At 50.5% G+C, this 19,067-nt stretch overlaps 2 protein-coding genes across 6 annotated transcripts; both read right to left on the bottom strand.

Annotated features, from left to right (window-relative positions):
• Nucleotides 1-11,570: 11,570 nt before the first annotated feature.
• On the bottom strand, nucleotides 11,571-17,991 carry LOC103627692 (disease resistance protein PIK6-NP). Of its 5 annotated transcripts, XR_004849703.1 has the most exons (4): nucleotides 17,725-17,989; nucleotides 16,560-17,632; nucleotides 14,223-16,270; nucleotides 13,415-13,910 (listed from the first exon to the last, which is right to left on the bottom strand). XR_004849703.1 is itself a non-coding variant. In XM_008647986.2 (3 exons), the coding sequence occupies exons 2-3, from the start codon at nucleotides 17,375-17,377 to the stop codon at nucleotides 11,792-11,794; spliced, it is 888 nt and encodes a 295-aa protein (XP_008646208.1). In that variant the 5' UTR covers nucleotides 17,378-17,632; nucleotides 17,725-17,984; the 3' UTR covers nucleotides 11,571-11,791. The 5 variants fall into 5 exon arrangements, 4 of the variants coding, with proteins under 4 accessions (XP_008646208.1, XP_023155977.1, XP_023155978.1 ...); XM_008647986.2 differs by lacking the exons at nucleotides 13,415-13,910; nucleotides 14,223-16,270 and adding an exon at nucleotides 11,571-11,861 and having other exon boundaries at nucleotides 17,725-17,984; XM_023300209.2 differs by lacking the exon at nucleotides 13,415-13,910 and having other exon boundaries at nucleotides 14,024-16,270; nucleotides 17,725-17,991.
• Nucleotides 11,870-13,039, bottom strand: LOC100285264 (secretory protein-like). The gene has a single exon (NM_001158158.2). The coding sequence runs from the start codon at nucleotides 12,951-12,953 to the stop codon at nucleotides 12,120-12,122; it is 834 nt and encodes a 277-aa protein (NP_001151630.2). The 5' UTR covers nucleotides 12,954-13,039; the 3' UTR covers nucleotides 11,870-12,119.
• Nucleotides 17,992-19,067: the final 1,076 nt, after the last annotated feature.

The following is a 19,067-nucleotide window of genomic DNA, read 5'->3' as shown; positions in this document are numbered from 1 at the left end:
GGATGTCCAGCGAGTGCTCGGCGACATCCCTCGGTATGCCGGGCATGTCCGAGGGACTCCATGCGAAGACGTCGGCGTTCGCGCGGAGAAAGTCGACGAGCACTGCTTCCTATTTGGGACCGAGCTCAGAGCCGATCCGGATCTGCTTGGAGGCGTCGCCGCTGGGGTCGAGGGGGACGGACTTAACCATCTCCGCGGGCTTGAAGTTGCCGGCATGACGCTTTACGTCTGACACCTCCTTAGAGAGGCTCTCCAGGTCGGCGATGAGGGCCTCGGACTCGGCGAGGGCCTCGGCGTACTCCACGCACTCCACATCGCATTCGAACGCGTGTTTGTACGTGGGGCCGACGGTGATGACTCCGTTGGGGCCCGACATCTTGAGCTTCAGGTAGGTGTAGTTGGGGACGACCATGAACTTTGCGTAGTATGGCCTTCCCAGTACCGCGTGGTAGGTTCCTCGGAACCCGACCACCTCGAACGTCAGGGTCTCCCTTCGGAAGTTGGAGGGTGTTCCGAAGCAGACGGGAAGGTCGAGTTGCCCGAGGGGCTGGACGCGCTTCCCGGGGATGATCCCATGGAAAGGTGCAGCGCCCGCCCGGACCGAGGACAGATCGATACGCAGAAGCCCGAGGGTCTCGGCGTAGATGATGTTGAGGTTGTCGCCTCCGTTGTAGGGTCGAGATGGCGGACTAGGGGGGGTGAATAGTCCTTTCTAAAACTAATTATAATGGCTAACACAAATAAATACGGAATTAAAACTATTTTGGTTTAGCCAAGACTACACTCCTCTAACTATTACAAACACCTGACAAAAGATTCTAATTGAAACAACTAAGGTGCCAAGATAGTGAAAGAGCTCTCCCATACAAATCTAGTTAGCAACGACATATAAATTATGCGAATGTAATTTTAAGCATAACGATAGCACCTAAACATACTAGTAAGCAAAGAGCACAAAGCACAAGCACTACTAGAGAGAAACAACTACTTAGCTACACAAGCTAAGTAAAACAGATTAGCTACACAAGCTAAGAACAAGTGAGCAACTATTTTATTATAGGTATGACTAGATATACAAGAGCATACACGAGCAACAAATACTCACTAGCATAAGTATATGAACAAGTAAATACAAGCTAGTGAGGAAAGTTGCAAACCAATGGGAAGATGATGACACGTGGCACAATGATTTTTTTCCCGTGGTGTCGATGACTTGCCGGTCACCCCTAGTCCACGTTGAGGTAGATTCAAAGCTCCCAACCGCTCCTCTATCAAGTCTCCACTTGATCTCTTGAGCCGGATTGGTCAATGAACCCTCAAACCTCGATTCCACTAGAGTTGCTTTTCACCGCTCCGGCGAGGCAAGCACAACGCCTCTCACAATCACCACTGCGGCCTCTTCACAATCTCCTTTGAAGAGCTCACGGGGAACCACCACCAAGCCGTCTAGGAGGCGGCAACCTCCAAGAGTAACAAGCCAACGACCTCACTTGATGATCTCCCTAGTGCCTCAAAGATCAACAACTTGATGCAATGCACTAGATGGCTCTCAATCTCACTAGAATGCAATCCCAACCAATATGAATGAGAGAGAGGGAGAGGAAGGGCTCCAATATGCTCACAAGTGTTCCAAATGGCCTCCTACACACTATCAACTCGGGCAACACAAGAATATATAGCCCCCTCTCCAAAACTAGCCGTTATGGGCCAATTGCCCCTTTTCCAGCGCACATGCGGACGGTCTGCAATACAAGCCCGGACCGTCCGCACAAGAATCCCAACGGCTATAAACGGTTATAAAAATGTCAGAGCATTCAAAAATGACTTGCGGACGGTCTGCCCCTCAAGGTCGGACGGTCCGCGATACATAAAACTGAGCCAAAACGAAGTTTTGCTCACTCTGCACATTTGCTGAAATTTGTACCGCGGACGGTCCGCACCTGGACCCCGGACGGTCCGCAATACAAAATATTTGTACTGTGGACGGTCCGCACCTGGACCCTGGACGGTCCGCAATACAAAATATTTGTAGTGTGGACGGTCCGCACTCAGGCCCCGGACGGTCCGCAGTTCAAAAAATAAAACCAAAACAGAACTACTCGAGTTCTGTCCAAACACCAGTCCTTCAACTACGGACGGTCCGCCACCTGGGACCAGACGGTCCGCAGTACAAAAACTTCACAAAACACAGAAACTCCACGTTTCTGCCCATCATCTCAAGTTAGACCTGCGGACAGTCCGCCATTCAGCCCACATTCAAGAAATCGCTTTTGAATACGTTTCTTTCACGAACCAAAGAGTTGTTAGCCCTCATGCAAATGCACCAACTATATGAGCAAAGAGGCACTAAAGACATGTCAAGTAAGATAATTGACCCCTCTTGATAGTACGGCTATCTAGCCTACTAACCCGGTCAATTATCAACCTCTAAGCACCTTTTGACCGGTAAAACAAAAACCTATTGTTATACCTTTGCCTTGAGCATTCAATTCCATCTCCTTAAATGATGAACAATGCGCATCCATAAGTGTAGCCAACCATGATACCTTTTACCATTTGTCCATAGCATGAAGTTCCTCCACCATCATCATCAAGCCACTTGATCAAAAGCCCAGATCAACACATGTCTTGATAATTCTATAATGATATGATCCACTCCATGTTATCACATGGCCTTCTTGGTTCATCAATTTCAACATAGCTTGCTCTTCACCATTGCTTTATGTCCATCGGTGCTAAGTCCTTGCTCTTGCTTCACCGCCACGCGGTCCCTCACACATGAGCCTTTGACTTGCCCTTCACACTAGCCACTTGGTCCATCGAAGCCAAGCCATATCTCTTGATCTTCTCCATATAGCCACATGACACCATGTCATGTCTTCATATGCAATGAGCTCCTTTATCACACTAGTTGAGCATCTCAATATCACCAAGCCACATCATCACCATGGCTAAAATAACTCACACTAGTGTACCTATGGACTAATCACCTGTGTATCTCAACATAAACACTTATTAGTCCACATAAGTTGTCAATCAATTACCAAAACCAAACAGGGTCTCACATCCGTCCATGAGGACCTTGGTGAGCCTGACGTCGCCGATGACGGGGTCGACGACGAGCGGGTATTTCCCCGGGCTCGGCACATGGTCGGGGTGGTCGGCTTGGTCGAAGGTGATGGGCTTGTCGGACCAGTCTAGGTAGACTGGCGCCGCCACCTTCACCGAACAGACCTCCCGGCGCTCTTGCTTGCGGTGCTGAGCCGAGGCGTTTGCCGCTTGCCCACCGTAGATCATGAAGCAGTCGCGGACCTCGGGGAACTCTCCTGCCTAGTGATCTTCCTTCTTGTCGTCGTTGCGGGCCCTGCCACCCTCCGCGGGTGGCCCGGCCCTGTGGAAGTGGCGCCGAAGCATGACGCACTCCTCAAGGGTGTGCTTGACGGGCCCCTGGTGATAGGGGCACGGCTCCTTGAGCATCTTGTCGAAGAGGTTGGCACCTCTAGGGGGTTTCCGAGGGTTCTTGCACTCGGCGGCGGCGACAAGGTCCGCGTCGGCGGCGTCGTGTTTCGCTTGCGACTTCTTCTTGCCCTTCTTCTTGGCGCCGCGCTGAGTTGACGCCTCGGGGCATCTTCCGATGGGCGGCCCTGGGGCTGCTTGTCCTTCCGGAAGATAGCCTCGACCGCCTCCTGGCCGGAGGCGAACTTGGTGGCGATGTCCATCAGCTCGCTCGCCCTGGTGGGGGTCTTGCGACCCAGTTTGCTCACCAGGTCGCGGCAGGTGGTGCCAGCGAGGAACGCGCCGATGACATCCGAGTCGGTGATGTTGGGCAGCTCGGTGCGCTGCTTCGAGAATCACCGGATGTAGTCCCGGAGAGACTCTCCCGGCTGCTGTCGGCAGCTTCGGAGGTCCCAGGAATTCCCGGGGCACACGTACGTGCCCTGGAAATTGCCGGCAAAAGATTGGACTAGGTCGTCCCAATTGGAGATCTGCCCCGGAGGCAGGTGCTCCAACCAGGCGCGGGCGGTGTCGGAGAGAAACAGGGGGAGGTTGCGGATGATGAGGTTATCATCGTCCGTTCCACCCAGTTGGCAGGCCAGACGGTAGTCCGCGAGCCACAGTTCCGGTCTCGTCTCCCTGAGAACTTTGCGATAGTAGTCGGGGGTCGGAACCGGGTCGGGAACGGCGCCCGTCGTATGGCCCGGCTGAAGGCCTGCGGACCGGGTGGTTCGGGCGAGGGGCTCCGATCCTCCCCGCTGTCGTAGCGTCCCCCACGCTTGGGGTGGTAGCCTCGGCGCACCCTCGCGTCGAGGTGGGCCCGACGGTCGCGGTGATGGTGCTCGTTGCCGAGGCAACCCGGGGCCGCAGGCGCTGTGTTGCGCGTGCGCCCGGTGTAGACCGAGGCTTCCCGCATGAATCGGGAAGTCGCGACATGAGGTTCCGAGGGGTACCCCTGCCTTCGGGAGGCGGAGCTCTCGGCCCGTCAGACCGCGGCGCCTTCCAGGAGATTCTTGAGCTCTCCCTGGATTCACCGCCCCTCGGTGGTTGATGGCTCTGGCATCGCGCGGAGGAGCATTGCTGCTGCAGCCAGGTTTTGGCCGACCCCACTAGATGCGGGTGGCGGCCTGACCCTGACGTCATCGGCGATGCGGTGCTGGAAGCCCTGGGGTAGATGACGTATTTCTCTGGCCGGAGGCTGGCCCGCCCATTCCTGCCCGACGTCCCGGCGGATCGGCTCAAGCGCTCCTGCTCCCTCGTCGAGCCTGGCCTGCACCCCGCGGATTTGCTCGAGCTGTGGGTCATGGCCCCCCGCCTGAATGGGGACCACATCTAGCTCTCGTGGGATGTCAACGCGAGGCACCGGCCTAGGGAGATCATCGTCCTCCGGCATGCCGAGATGGTTGACTTCGGAGGGACCCCCTAGATTGACGTGGAAACATTCGCGGCTTGGGCCGCAGTCCTCGTCGCCGAGGCTACGGCTACCGTCGGAACAGTCGGAAAGACAGTAGTCACATGCGGTCATGAAGTCCCGCATGGCACTGGGGTTGCTAAGTCCAGAGAAATCCCAACAGAAGCTGGGCTCGTCGTCTTCCTCAGACCCAGAGGGCCCGTAGGTCGAGACGTCCGTCAGCCGGTCCCAAGGTGACCGCATACGAAACCCCAGAGGGTTTGGACTCGCCTCTACGAGAGCGCCCGCCAAAGCGAAGCCGCTAGGCGAGTCGAGGCTGAATCCGAAAGGCGTGGGATAGGACTCGGTTGGTACCTCTTGGTCGACGGGCGGTGATGAAGTCACGTCGGGGACTGACTGCACCGTCGTCTCAGGTACGAGGGTGACACCCAACAAGGCTTCCGCGAGCGTGCTGGCGTCGTCCGTTTTCTCGGGATTGGCGTGTCGCGGGGAGATAGCGCTCGTCTTCGTCTCAAGCGCGAGGTCGATGCCCGGCGCGCCCCCGTTGAGGTGCTGGCGCTATCGACTCGCTCGACAGCCGACGAGGCGCTGCCTCCTGCTTGGCCTTGGTTGCCCCGCCCCCTCCTCCGTCGGCGGGGAAGATGACGGGGCGAGCTCGAGGGTTGTTCTTCCACCACGCGGGGAAGACGTCGTCGATTCTGCCGTCGGAGGGCGGGCTGTCGGCCGCTATTGTCGTTGTCGCCCGGCGGTGGAAGGAGTATCATGTCGTAGCCGCCGTCGAGGGACATGAACTCAAGGCTCCCGAAACGGAGCACCGTCCCGGGTCGGAGAGGTTGCTGGAGACTGCCCATCTGGAGCTTGACGGGAAGCTGTTCGTCAACACGCAGCAGTCCCCTACCTGGCGTGTCAACTATCGGCGTTTCGAGACCGGGGGGTCCCTAAGCCGACGAGTGAAATGTCGCCGCGTGCCCCAGCCCAGATGGGTCGGCGCGAGGCCGAGCACGAAGGGGGGGAAGTGAGGTGGCCGGAGATGGGCGTGAGAGAGGTGGAAATCCCGCGGCCTTCGTGTTCGTCCCGCGCCCAGGTCAGGTGCGCTTGCAGTAGGGGGTTACAAGCGTCCACACGGGAGAGGGAGCAAGCGGCCTCACGCGAGCGCCTGTCTCGTCCTCGTTCCCGCGCGGCCAACCTTCTCTAAGAGGGCCCTGGTCCTTCCTTTTATAGGCGTAAGGAGAGGATCCAGGTGTACAATGGGGGTGTAGCGTAGTGCTACGTGTCTAGCGGAGGAGAGCTAGCGCCCTAAGTACATGCCATTGTGGCAGCCGGAGAGATTTTGGCACCCAGCTGGTGTGATGTCGTGGCCGTCGGAGGAGCGCTGGAGCCTGGCAGAGGGACAGCTGTCAGAGCTGTTGAGTCCTTGCTGACGTCCTCTTGCTTCCGTAAGGGGGCTGAGAGCCGCCGCAGTCACGGAGTATGCGGGGCGCCATCATTGCCTATCTGGCGGAGCGAGCCAGATGGGACGCTGGTCTTGTTCCCCGTGGCCCGAGTCAGCTTGGGGTAGGGTGATGATGGCACCTCCTGTTGACGTGGCTGGTCTGCGCCCTAGGTTGGGCGATGTGGAAGCTCCTCCGAAGCCGAGATCGAGTCTGTCTTCCGTGGCCGAGGTCGAGTCTGAGCCCCTGGGTCGGGCGAGGCGGAGACCGTCGGCTGAGGCCAGGGCGGAGTCCGAGCCCTGGGGTCGGGCGAAGCGGAGTTCGTCGTCTTCTGGGGCTGAACCCAAGTCTAAGCCCTGAGTCGGGCGGAGCGGAGTTCGCCGTCTTCCGGGACTTAGCCCGAGTCCGAGCCCTGGGTCGGGTGGAGCGGAGTTCACCGTCTTCTGGGGCTGAGCCCAAGTCCGAGCCCTGGGTTGGGCGGAGCGGAGTTCACCGTCTTCCGGGACTTAGCCCGAGTCCGAGCCCTGGGTTGGGCGGAGCGGAGTTTCCTATGGTGCATGCGGTCGGGCCTGACTGCCTGTCAGCCTCACTTTGTCAAGTGGCACCGCAGTCGGAGCGGCGCAGGCGGCACTGTCTTTCTGTCAGGCCGGTCAGTGGAGCGGCGAAGTGACGGCGGTCACTTCGGCTCTGTCGGCTGAAGGGTGCGCGTCAGGATAAAGGCGTCAGGCCACCTTTGCATTAAATGCTCCTGCGATTTGGTTGGTCGGCGCGGCGGTTTGGTCAGGGTTGCTTCTTGGCGAAGACAGGACCTCGGGCGAGCCGGAAATAAGTTAGCCGCTGGAGGGGGGCCTCGGGCGAGGCGGAGATCCTCCGGGGTCGGCTGCCCTTGTCCGAGGCTAGGCTCGGGCGAGGCGTGATCGAGTCCCTCGAATGGACCGATCCCTGATTTAATCGCACCCATCAGGCCTTTGCAGCTTTATGCTGATGGGGGTTACCAGCTGAGAATTAGGAGCCTTGAGGGTACCCCTAATTATGGTCCCCGACAACAGTCTACACAGACACACACGCGGGTATGCGGGTTTGCGGGCACGGGTACAACATTTTCATACCCACGAGAAAAAACCCGTCAGGTTGAGAATCAAACCCGTACCCACGGATACAAACTTACACCCAAACCCGCACTCTATAGGGTTTTTACCCGCGGGCACGTGGATAAAATGTGTCCGTTGCCATCTGTTGGGGGCCTTCGTCTTCCGAAGGTCCTCAAAAACATAATTTAACAATGTTTTCCGAGTGTAATATGTGAACAGGCGCCTTCTGTCTCGGATCAGAATCACGCGGTGTGAAAAGCATGAACAATACGAAGGTTGACGCAGCGTCGAAGCTACACGCAAGGGAGCTTCGGCATAACGGCAGAGAAGGGGAACCGACTTAAAAGGGAAAAGACTATTTAGACCTTGGTGGATTATCTTAAAGTTATTAGCAAATGTAAAGGGCCTGGATGTAATTTTACACGGGCTGTGTCCCGTGCCTATAAATAGGTGAACAATACCCCCGTACTGTTCACGCTGATTTGTACTTGTTTTTGTGTCACGCTTGTACTTTCTTGTCTTCTATCAAGCCGAAGGTACTTTTATAATTCAATATTGTACCTATCTTTCCATAATTATATAATAAGAATGAGTTAATAATGTTATATGATTGTTTATATTGTTTCTTATATGTCATATGCTTCTTCTTTTTAACATATATTGCGATGATGAAGGTATGTCCTTCATGACCTTCGTCTGAAGATCATTATAACCCGAGGGAAATAATGCTTCGAAGGACGAAGGGCATTAACATTTAATATCTTGTGTTGCCTTGTTCTTAATTCATAGTACTTGAGAACAAGTCCCACCACCATCCTTAATAGCGTTAGCCAAAATGGCAAATGGCTGCCGGATTTGGCTGGACTCTATTGGCCATAATGGGGATGGAACACGGTTTACAAAACCGCTAAAAACCGGCGGTAAACCGATCGGTTTACCGAAACCGCCGGGGTGCAGTTTCGGTAAACCACCAGTTTTTTTCAAAATTTGTTTGAAATTCAAAAAAAATGAAAAAATTCATAAAAATCGAAAACAGCTAGTAAACCGTTTTTTGGGACCGGTAAACCGTTATTTGAGACCGATAAACCGCCAATTTTTGCGGAAAAAATCAGATTTAATGCCAAAAGTTGAGTATTTAGTGGTCAATTTAGACAACATTAGTCTTGTTTACTATTATATGCTAAATGTGAAGATGTTATATGTTATATGTGAAGAGAAACCCGTAGCTCAAATCCAGTTTAGGCATTTAGTGGTCAATTTCGGTTTCATTTCCTGTCCAAAATGGAATTCGTAGATCAAGTAGCTTCGATTCTTCTAATAACTATCCGTCTAGACAAGATTTAATCTAGAACCCTTATTTCTAGTTCTTTTATATGGGTTTCTAAGATTTGCTTATCAGGAGAAAAGTCCAACACTTGGTGATGTGCACATGCAATACGCCAATACACAAACACCAAACACACCTACCGGTATGTTTTTTTGCTTTGTGGATAAATATTTATTTGCCATTCTTGTTTTCTCGCTAATGTATCTTATATATTTTGTATAGACCTATCACTATCACTATCACTATAACGGATTGGAACAATATCACGATCCTTCCAACATGCCTGAGTACTATCACTATGACTCGAGATAAACATATGAGTATTGTGAAATAAGTCGACCTATGTGTCGTTGCATCGTTGGAGAGTTGTAAAAGAACTTGTATTTGAGTATTACGAAGTTCGCTGATTGTTTGTTGCATGAGAACTGGAGTTTGTGGTTTCATATGTACGTTATATGTTATTTTGGTGAATACATGCTGTGTAGATTAATTAATATTTACTGTGCAATGTGAATTGAGCAAACTATAAATAAATCTTGTCAAAATTTTCCATTTTTTCTATAAAAAACATAAAAAACCGGTTAGTTTCGCGATTAACCGGCGGTTTAGAATGGTTTTTCGCCGGTTTTTCACCGATTTTCACCGTTTTTCACCGGTAAACCGGTTCAAATGAAATTGATTTGAATTGGTCAAACCGGTCGGTTTTTACCGGTTTTTATCGGTTTACCGTTGGTAAACCGTTACCGGTGGGTGGTGGTTTTTACCAGTGGAACGGTTTTGTAATCCGTGGGACGGATGCGCAGGTGGGCACGCCAAATTTGGTGCCGACCACTGAGATCCTCGTGTACGGGTCCGGTCTCCGGTTTTAGCAGAGCTGCAGACGCGTGGAGACCGAAGGAAATGAAGGTTTTGTTGTTTGCCGTTTTAATTTAGTTATGGCTACGGGTTTTATAATATTTTATCTCTATAGATTAAAGTTGTAGCAGTTCAAACAAATAAAGTTTTTTTTATATTATTTTGTCTCTGTGGATTGCTTTCGTTTGAGACGAAGATAAATCGTGGAGATGAGATGAGATGAGCAGGCGAAGCAAATAAATGGGAGGTTTTCTTCGCCGTTAAGGTTAGGTCTCAGTTGCAAATGGAGGCATTCCCACGAAGCAGGGCCCAACACCATCATCATACTTGACCCGGCCCACCTATGCACTGTCTCACGAAGATGTCCAAGTATCCTTTGTTGTCAGTATGGACCCTGGGATCTCTTGGCAAATTGACAACAAGCACCGGGAAGTGCAGTGCAGTCTTTTAGCTTGTCCCCGGCGATGCACGTCGCTGTTGCTCCTTCTTTTGGCCATTTACGAGACCCAAAAGGAGGCCGGAATGATAGCAACAACCACAGTCGGCAGGCAAAGCAAAGGCGGCGTCCGAGCAAAAGCCACTGCCCCGGCCGGTTGATCCAATCATATCTATCTAACTGCCACACCAAACCTTGCAACGAACCACAGCCTCTATGTGTGCAGCATTTCAAATCAAAGGAGCTATAAGGACGAGCTCACTCTGCACTCCTGCAAACCAGAACTGGTGCAGGAGTACAATGATCTGCAGGAAACTGTGAAAATTCAGAGAAGGTCCACCGGCAGAACAGCTCTTCTCATTCTCAACGAGGCGATTCAGGTAGTAGTAGATGGAGCTACTACGTACTAACTGCCGCCATGAAGCTGATGATGATGGCGAGTACTACTCACCTTCACTTTCGGAACTCGAACACAAGTGGTAGAGAAACAATTCATCCGTTCTGAAATATAGTTGTCGCTATAGATTCATCTGTGTCGGACAAACTCTCTCAAGTTTAACTAGATTTGTAAAAAGAGAGTAGTTAACACTAACCTTTTCCCAAGTAGCATCAACAAGCTAACCTAGTAATTAATTAACGAAAGAGGCTCAATGCTGCACCTACCAGAGAACATCAAAAAGCAAACGAAAGCAACCAACACGCAGCTATCCCTTCGTTTGATCGTTTCACAATTCTAGCCACGCAAAAGCTGAATCATTTGAATCCACTCCCAGATATACTAGAACTCAGCTGGACCAAAAAGAAAAAGAAAAAGCGAGTCCACATCGAAAGCTACAGAGAAAAAACAAAGCTCGCTCCGAGGAAAAGATAAAGGCAGGCAAAACTAAACTAAAGCTCTTTTCATCGCTCGTGCTGTGCCTGCTGTCACATATAGTGACTTTGGGCGCGGCATGCATGATGAGCCGCCGAGACGACCAGGATCAGTATATGTGGCCTTGCTGCCCTCAAAACCAAGTATTAGCACTACTGGGTTTTGTAAACAAGTACACACGTATGTTTTCTCTATCCACTTAAGTCTCTATTCGGCTGCCTGCACTCTAATCCATCTTAATCAGGTGGAACGCTAGTTAATTTTCTATCTTAGGACTTGTTGTATGTCCAGATATTGACCTTAGTTCATTCATGTGTGAATTTAGTTTAGATTTCACACCAAACCGCTGAACACATGCAGCTAGCTGATGGACATCTAAACAAGATCTCAATCCGCACCTCCTTATATGTAGTAGACTGAACATTGAAGTGTGGTCAAACAAGCTCTAACCCATCTCAATCAGGGTACTCGCAGTGCAGGTATACTCACATTACTAGTACCCGAATGTTTTCAGACTCTGCTTCAGTTTTGGATGTGGTTAGCGATAGGCCAGATGATCTGGGCGCCTCATGGTGTCACCCTACATCAGTGATAATCTCGGAGAGATCATCTTGCCAAACTTCTTGGTAGGTAAATTGCATGGATAGCCAAAGCTGCTGCAAATTCTGATCTGCAGTAGAACGGCATCAGACCTCATGAAACGTAAGATAAGATCACGAAGCCAGCCAATAACAGTCATCCCTATTACAGGATAGGATCATCTACACTATAAAGCAGTAAACATTAATCCCTCCGTTTTTTTATTTGTCGCGTTTTAGTTCAAAAATGAACTAGCCGGCGACAAATATTCGAGAACAGAGACAAGACAGTACATTTTACTGCTTTACTGGTTTTCTAAGATCCATCAGTGTCAGATGACACTCACAAATGACTCTAGCTCCGCCCCTGGATCATAAGATTAATAATGGTGGTAAGCTGTAGTAAAAAGATTACTTATACATGATTTAGCATAGTTTGCATGCATACGACGTAAGAAATTTACAGTTATAAGACTTGAGAAAGAAAGAGACAGAGTTAAGCTACATGAACACCATTTGAGTTTGAGCACAAGAGCAAAAACTGAGCTGTAAATCTCAAGCATGATGACAAAACACAGCATAGCTACTGCTCCAGTCTCAACATCACCGCACGGTGCAACAATACCTATATGGCAAGTGAGGCATAAGCCAAGGAGGGGAAGAATAAACCGGCGGCGACCACGTGGACTAGACGAAATCCATGCCGGCCGGCGCTGCTGCTGCTGCTACTGAAACCTCCGCCACCGTTGGCCCAGAAGCGCGCGTAGCACTTGCCGAGGTAGACCTCGCCGGCCGTGGCGTAACCGCACCCGGCCTTGAGCTGTGCGGCCGCGGCCGAGACGCAGTCGGAGCAGGGCTTGGCGCCGAGGTCCCCCACGCACTGCGACATGGCCTGCACGGCGCCGGACCCTCCGGTGCGGAACCCTCCGCCCGCCGGCGCCGCCGCGGCCACGAGCGCGCCGAGCGCCGAGTCCCTCATGGCCACCCCGCCGGCGTCCCCGGGCGTGCCGCCGCATTTCTTGAACAGCACCGCCGTGTCCTGCTTCCCCAGGAACGAGTCGTTCCCGTATCGCACGAAGCAGGCCCGCAGCTGCACCGCGCCGCCGACCGCCCAGGCGCAGAGAGAGGAGAGCCTGGAGATGGCGGAGCGGACGCAGCCGCTGCAGACGGAGGCGGGGAGGTCGGAGCGGCACTGGTAGAGGCCGACCACGGACGAGTCGGTCGGCGAGGTGAAGTTGTCGTAGGGGGCGTACGGCGCGCTGCTGGCGACCGAGGTGAGCACGGAGTCCACCCCCGACGCGTACTGCGAATCGGCGCTGTAGCGGCCCTGCGAGCACCCCGCGTACACGAACGCCGAGTAGTCGTCGGCGCACGTGCCCGTGCGCAGCAGGATCAGCAACGAGAGAACCCGGAGGACGACTGCTGCTGCCGTGACACGCGTGGGCGTGGCCATGGCCATGTCCTCTCGTGCAGGCTTCAGCGTCAAGTTTGCGGGAGAATTCGAGAAGGCGACTAGGCGAGCGAATCGAGCTGCTGGGAGCCTGTGGGACTGGGAGTGGGAGGAGAGCACAAGAGGTTTTAGCATCAGCGCGGGCAGTGGTGGACTGGTGGTGGTGATTTGGGTTTAGTGGGCTACACTGTAGCAGATTAGTCTGAGATGGGCAGAATAGGCCGGTACTGCGTGGGCTCTCTGCAGCGCGGTATTTTTCGTTTAAAAGGCCCAGCATCCGCTGGCTGTAGTTTTTTGTTAAAATTCCGCACAGAATTTTATTTCGAAGTTCCATAATTTCCTTTTCCCGGCAAAACTATACGCCCTCCAATTATCGTGGCTGCTACTACTGTAAACAGATACTATCACTGGACTGCATACAGGCAGTTGCTAGAGTTGACTAGGCCGCAGTTTACTCCGTGATATTTAGAATCGTCTCCATTATGGTGCTAGTGCTACATAGATATTGTTGCATTGTTAAGCTCTTTCCACACCATTTGTATTTATCACACGATTTCCTGTCCTTGCACCAGCACAGGGTTTCTCTTTGTAGGGATATGAACAACGGGACTTTGGTTTTTAACGTCAGCTAGAGGATAGCCTGTAGTAAGCATTTCATTCTAGAGATACAATGGGTGGCTGCTGCTCCTGTTCAGCAAGGGCATCTGATTCAGATAGAGCACCTGTGCGCATCTATGTATGTATAACCTGCTATGTCTTGCTTTTCATGTCAAAAGATTCCTCCAATCCTCAGCATGTTTTTTTTTTTGTGACCCTTACTATGATGTACCATAGAGTTTGCTGATGATGCCCGATAGGTAGATAGTAGCACCAAGGCGGAACCAAGATGCTCAGGTTACTTCCTGTGATATAGTGATAGCACCAGGCCTCTAGCATCTGCGCGTATTCGTCGGGAAAAAGGAGTAGCTGAAAACTAGCACTGTTCGGTCAGCCTTTAAGTTGGTATTGTAAGTACTAAGTTATACTGTATATATGACATACAACTAGGTCAAATATAAACTAATTAACTTGGTATGGACTGAAGCTTCATAATATAGTGGAACATATTCATCCCTGAAGTAAACTCCCCAAATCGTCAAGCTTTAGACAGTGGGCATTTGTTGCATCATGAAGATTGAAGGCAGTACATAAAAAACAAATCCTGGGTATATTATATAACCAATGACTTGCATAAGAACTGCAAATAGAGCTAAGTACTCATTACTCCATAGTCCATACCTTAAGGCACTTGGGAGCAGAACTAGACAAGGCTTATTAGCTGTTTCTTGTCCTCCCTCATGGCTCTGCCGCTTCTCCATTAACGTCATTCTTTTACCAGTTCTGACTCGAGAAATCTGTGCAAACCTAGTGTGGGATAATTAGGAAGCGTACTGGCTGACTTCTGGATAGCAGCCTCTACTGCCTCCACCTCTTTAACCCTTGAACCTTCACAGTGAACATTGACGACGAGATTCCTGAGGGTGGAGAGGTGGCTGATGCCGAAATCAGGAGGACCAAATCTGCGTGCAGTATGCATCTCGTGCGCTATGATTTGAAACTCAAGAGTTTCAAGCGCTGGAACAGCTCCTTCTTTGAACATCATGTTTACCCAGCCAACGAAACTGAACTTCTTCAGACATCGGAATCCATCGTTGCTGACGACAAGGCACATTGCCTCAGATCCTGCTGCATTTGAGGACACCTTCAGGAATTGTAAGGCAGGGAAATCTCCGAGGATCTGGAGAGTTTCTTGTCTAACTTTAACCTCAACGTCCAGGTAGGTGAGGTTGGTTAGCGAGGCCATCCAGACTGGAATATTGTTGAGATGCCATCCTTTGATCACTAACTCCTGAAGGAAATGTGGAGTTGGGGACCAAGGTTCCAACAGGAAGTCGAGTGACCATGGACTGATGAGTGTTAGGTATCGAAGGTTTGAACTGCCTAGTTTGCCAAGTGAAGAAACAAAATTACCCTCATATGTTTTTTTATCCCTGTGCAGGGGGTTGATGCGCCAATCCAACCTAAGAGTTCTCAATTTGGTCAAGCTGCCCAGCTCTTCCAATAAGTTTGTTGAGGTAGTGTAGTCCACAACTACAAGTGAAAGAAACTCTAGCGCTTGCATGTTCCCAACTCCATCTGGCAAGTTCGCTCGATGAACAGTTAACCATTTCAAGTTCCGAAGTTGAACAATACTTCTAGGCAATTCACCTAGATTAGGGCAATTCAGAAGATCCAGTATTACCAAACACTGAAGCTCTTCTATCCTTTCCAGAAGTGTAATATTACTTGCCTTAATCCGTAGGTATCGCAACTGATATAACTTCCCTATATCTTCAAGGTAACAGCTTTCCAAATTCTCATTGCCATCTAGATCAAGCACTCTTAGGGAGTGCAAGCCTGAAAGAGGAAGCATTTCTTCAGAGTATCTAAATATGTTCAGGGACCGAACATGAGTAGTAAAAATGGGATTTGTTCTTAAGGTTTCAAGACCATGGTACTCAAGTGACAGTCGGTGGACCTTGCCATGTGAGGGCAACATTTGTTTTCTATTAGTAACAACAGTTATGAAATTTTCTTCAACAGCCTTGCATGTAATCAGATCAAGAATCATATCATGAACCCGGCATGCATATACTCTACCATCATACTGAAAATCTACCGGTTGTATTAAGCTTCTGTTGATAAGTTCATTAAAATAGCATTCGCCTTCATCGTCCAGATTTCTTCTACCATGTGCACTAACAAATCCTTCTGCTACCCACCTTCTTACCAAATAATCCCTCTTGATCACATAATCTTCAGGAAACATACTTAGATACAATAAACAAGTCTTTAAATGATGAGGAAGGTGATTGTAACTCAGAGATAATATCATGTTCATTTCCTCCACATCACAATTTTTCTCTAGCCCAGATCCAATTGAATTAGAAACCTTCAACCAGTCAGCTCTGGTATATGATTTAGTAGTCAACAAACTAGCCATAGTAATGATTGCCAATGGTAAACCACCACACTTCTTAATTATTTCAACTGAAACCTCTTTTAAATGGTGAGGGCACTTGTCCTCAGAGCCAAAAATTCTTCTAAAGAATAGCCTTTTGGAGTCATCTTCACCTAGCATCCTCAATTCATATACGAGATGATGGAATGGGGATGAACAAGATTTGGCAATAGTACCAATTCTTGTTGTCACTATTACTCTACTGCCGCAAGTATTCTCAACCAAAGCAAATTTAATTGTCTTCCATGCTTGGGTACTCCATATGTCATCAATTACAATAAAATACCTAAATATGAAATAGAGCTATGATTCAATCGAAACCTGTAAATTGATATATGCACACTATATTGTGGAAAATGTGAGAAAAGCCTCATATCTCCACCTTTAAATTTAAGAGTCCTAATGTAATAATGTTATGGAGAAGTTAATTTTCTAGTGTCTGTTGTCACTGAATTCCTGTTAAGACAGATATTGATTTTAGGAGAATATAAAAAAAATTGATGTGTGGGTTAGTATTCAGTTTGTGACATAATAACGAAAATAATTACTCTAAAAGGTGGATAAATTTAAGATACCTCTTGTCCTTAAGGAAATCCCTCAATTCATTGATGAGAAGTTCCTTGTCACATGAGCTGGTGCTACCACACTCATCTTTCTTGACTTGAGACAGTATCGACCGGAATATGTTCACCATATCAGGATTTTGGGACAAGGACACAGAGGCTTGGCAATCAAATTTCTCGGCGATGTTTATGTAAACCTGATTCACGACAGTAGTCTTTCCCAGTCCTCCACAGCCCACAATAGACACCACCTTTACGGCCAGCGCCCCATCATCAAGTAGCTTGATAATCTCATCTCTAGGAACATCGCTACCAACAAGGCTACCCAATTCTGCATAGAGCGCTGGCAACCGACGGTCCACAGGGATCACATTGGCGGCACCAGAATTAGCTGTGTCATCAATCTTGTACCTCTTCCTTCTGTGGCTAGCCTCAACGATCCGAGCCTTGAGCTCCTGAATCTGCTCGGCAATCTCGTGACGGGTAACGAGATCCTTCACCTTCTGCACATACCCAAGGAAGAATCCCGTGATTCCACTGTTCCTCTGCGGCTCGTGCTGCAGCTGACGCATGTAACCATCGACACAGTCCTCGATGTCGTAGCTCATCTCCCTCACCTGGTCCCTCCACTCCTTGGTCTGCGGATCGAGCGCCTCCGAGCCGGCTAGCCTCTCCAGCAGCGCGTTCATGCTGCCCAGCTCATCCTTGAGGAACGCGATCTCGCGCCTCATGCCCCTCTGCATCTTGTAGTCCTCCCCAAGCAGCTCAGCGAGCTTGGCGAGAAGGGAGCTCATCACCCCTGTCGCTGCACTTGCCATGAACCCGTCCATCTCTCACTGTGTTATCGCAGAAGAGTCAAATGAACTCCCAATAGCTAAGTAACTGCTTGTTGGTCCGTGAACTTGCAACCCGCGTTGCAATCTACTGTTACATGAACCAACAGTTCAGCTTCCAATCAACTACCACTTGGCTGAAGCTGCCAGCAATTTCCAACTTTGGAGTCAAACTAGGAGCTTATGAAAGCGCGCACATCAGGCAACAGAGGGCTCTTGGCTCAGGATGGTGTATCGATGATCCCTTGCCTCCTGCGATTCAATTTCAGAAGTCTGAATACCTCAAGACCCCAAATTTCCCCCGATCAGGCTTATAGCAATCGAGGATGGCGAAAATAAATTACCCAGGCCTTCGAGTAGGCAGAGGAGCCTCTGGGCGGCGTTCCGTTCCGTCCCTAGCCTTGGCGAGGTGGCGACGGGGCCACGAGGGAAACCAAACCTCCTCCACCTTCTTGTCCAGCGCCGTGCGGAGAGCCGCCGAAGAAGGGCCTCGCCCTCGCGTCAAGTCGTGGAGAGTAGTAGAACTGTCAACCCGACTGCGTGGCGGCTCGAGGGCATCGATTGCAAATGTGGACCAACGTCTGTTCTATTGGACCATTGGTGAGTTGGGTCTTGGTACTTGGGACTCGGGACTCGGGAGACTGTTCTCGAGGACTCGCCGCGGGTAGTGTTTTGACCAACTTTTCTGAAAATCTGGTTGTAGGGATAATCTGGCTGTAGGGAGAATTTGAGTATCATTACGATTACGTGTGGAAGAGGATAAAGTTGTTAATAAGGCTCATGATCTAAAAAATGACGAATTTCTATTATTACAACGACTCAACCGATTATGTGTTTATGTTGATTTTGGATGGTTTTTGCCCCCAACGAAATTTATAGAAATTGGCTGAAAAGTTGAGCATTTAGCACTCCACAATAGCTTTTGGTGGCCAGAAGCTGCCAGAAGCCGAAACAAACAGGGCCCACCTCTCCACCAGCAATTTGTGTGGGAATTGGGAATGGGGTTTCCACGAGTAGGAAAAGGGGAACAGAGGCGCCGCGAGCTTGTGTGGGAATTGGGAAGCCTGGATTAAAGCCAAGCGACGTGTCCTTCGTCCCTACTCCCCCTCCTCCAGACCATTTCTCTGTTGAAGCCGGGGAGATCTCCGCTATCTGGGTTTGGTTACTCGCGCGAGCGCGAGATGCTCGATGCTTTGTGCCACCGAAAGGAACATTAGGGACTGCCAAAGAAAAAGGGCAAACACAATACTGTACAGGCCATGCTGGTCCCTGCACTCTCCTTTCTGTTTCGGAAGAGGAACTGTCCTCGGATGGAGGTCCATGTGATCAGCTGCCTCACTCCTCTCCCTATCAAGCCTCAAGTATTGAGCTCAATGGCTGGCACTTAGCGGAGCAAGCGTCATCCCTCGTCGGCTCCTAGCTCACGTCCTGCTCCTCGCTCCTTCCTCCCCCGGTCTTCTCTTCTTCAGCCATGGACTTCTCTCTCCTGGACTTTCGGCCGGGACTGGTCTTCGAGGACTCCCTCAGGGATGTCCTGGCATCTTTAGTTTGCCCTGCTCGCCCCAGTCTTCGGTCGTCCTTCTGGTTGGTGGTCTCTTTTGGCAGATGCATCTTCAAGTTGAATTCAGTCTCGGTTGGTCATCTTCTTCAGGCTGCCCTTGGTGGGTTCGCCGCGGGCTTTGAGGTG

The sequence above is a fragment of the Zea mays genome, chromosome 5, assembly GCF_902167145.1.
Source record: "Zea mays cultivar B73 chromosome 5, Zm-B73-REFERENCE-NAM-5.0, whole genome shotgun sequence".
Taxonomy (NCBI): Eukaryota; Viridiplantae; Streptophyta; class Magnoliopsida; order Poales; family Poaceae; genus Zea; species Zea mays.
Note: the sequence above shows the minus strand (reverse complement) of the source record. Positions and strands in the feature narration are given on the sequence as shown.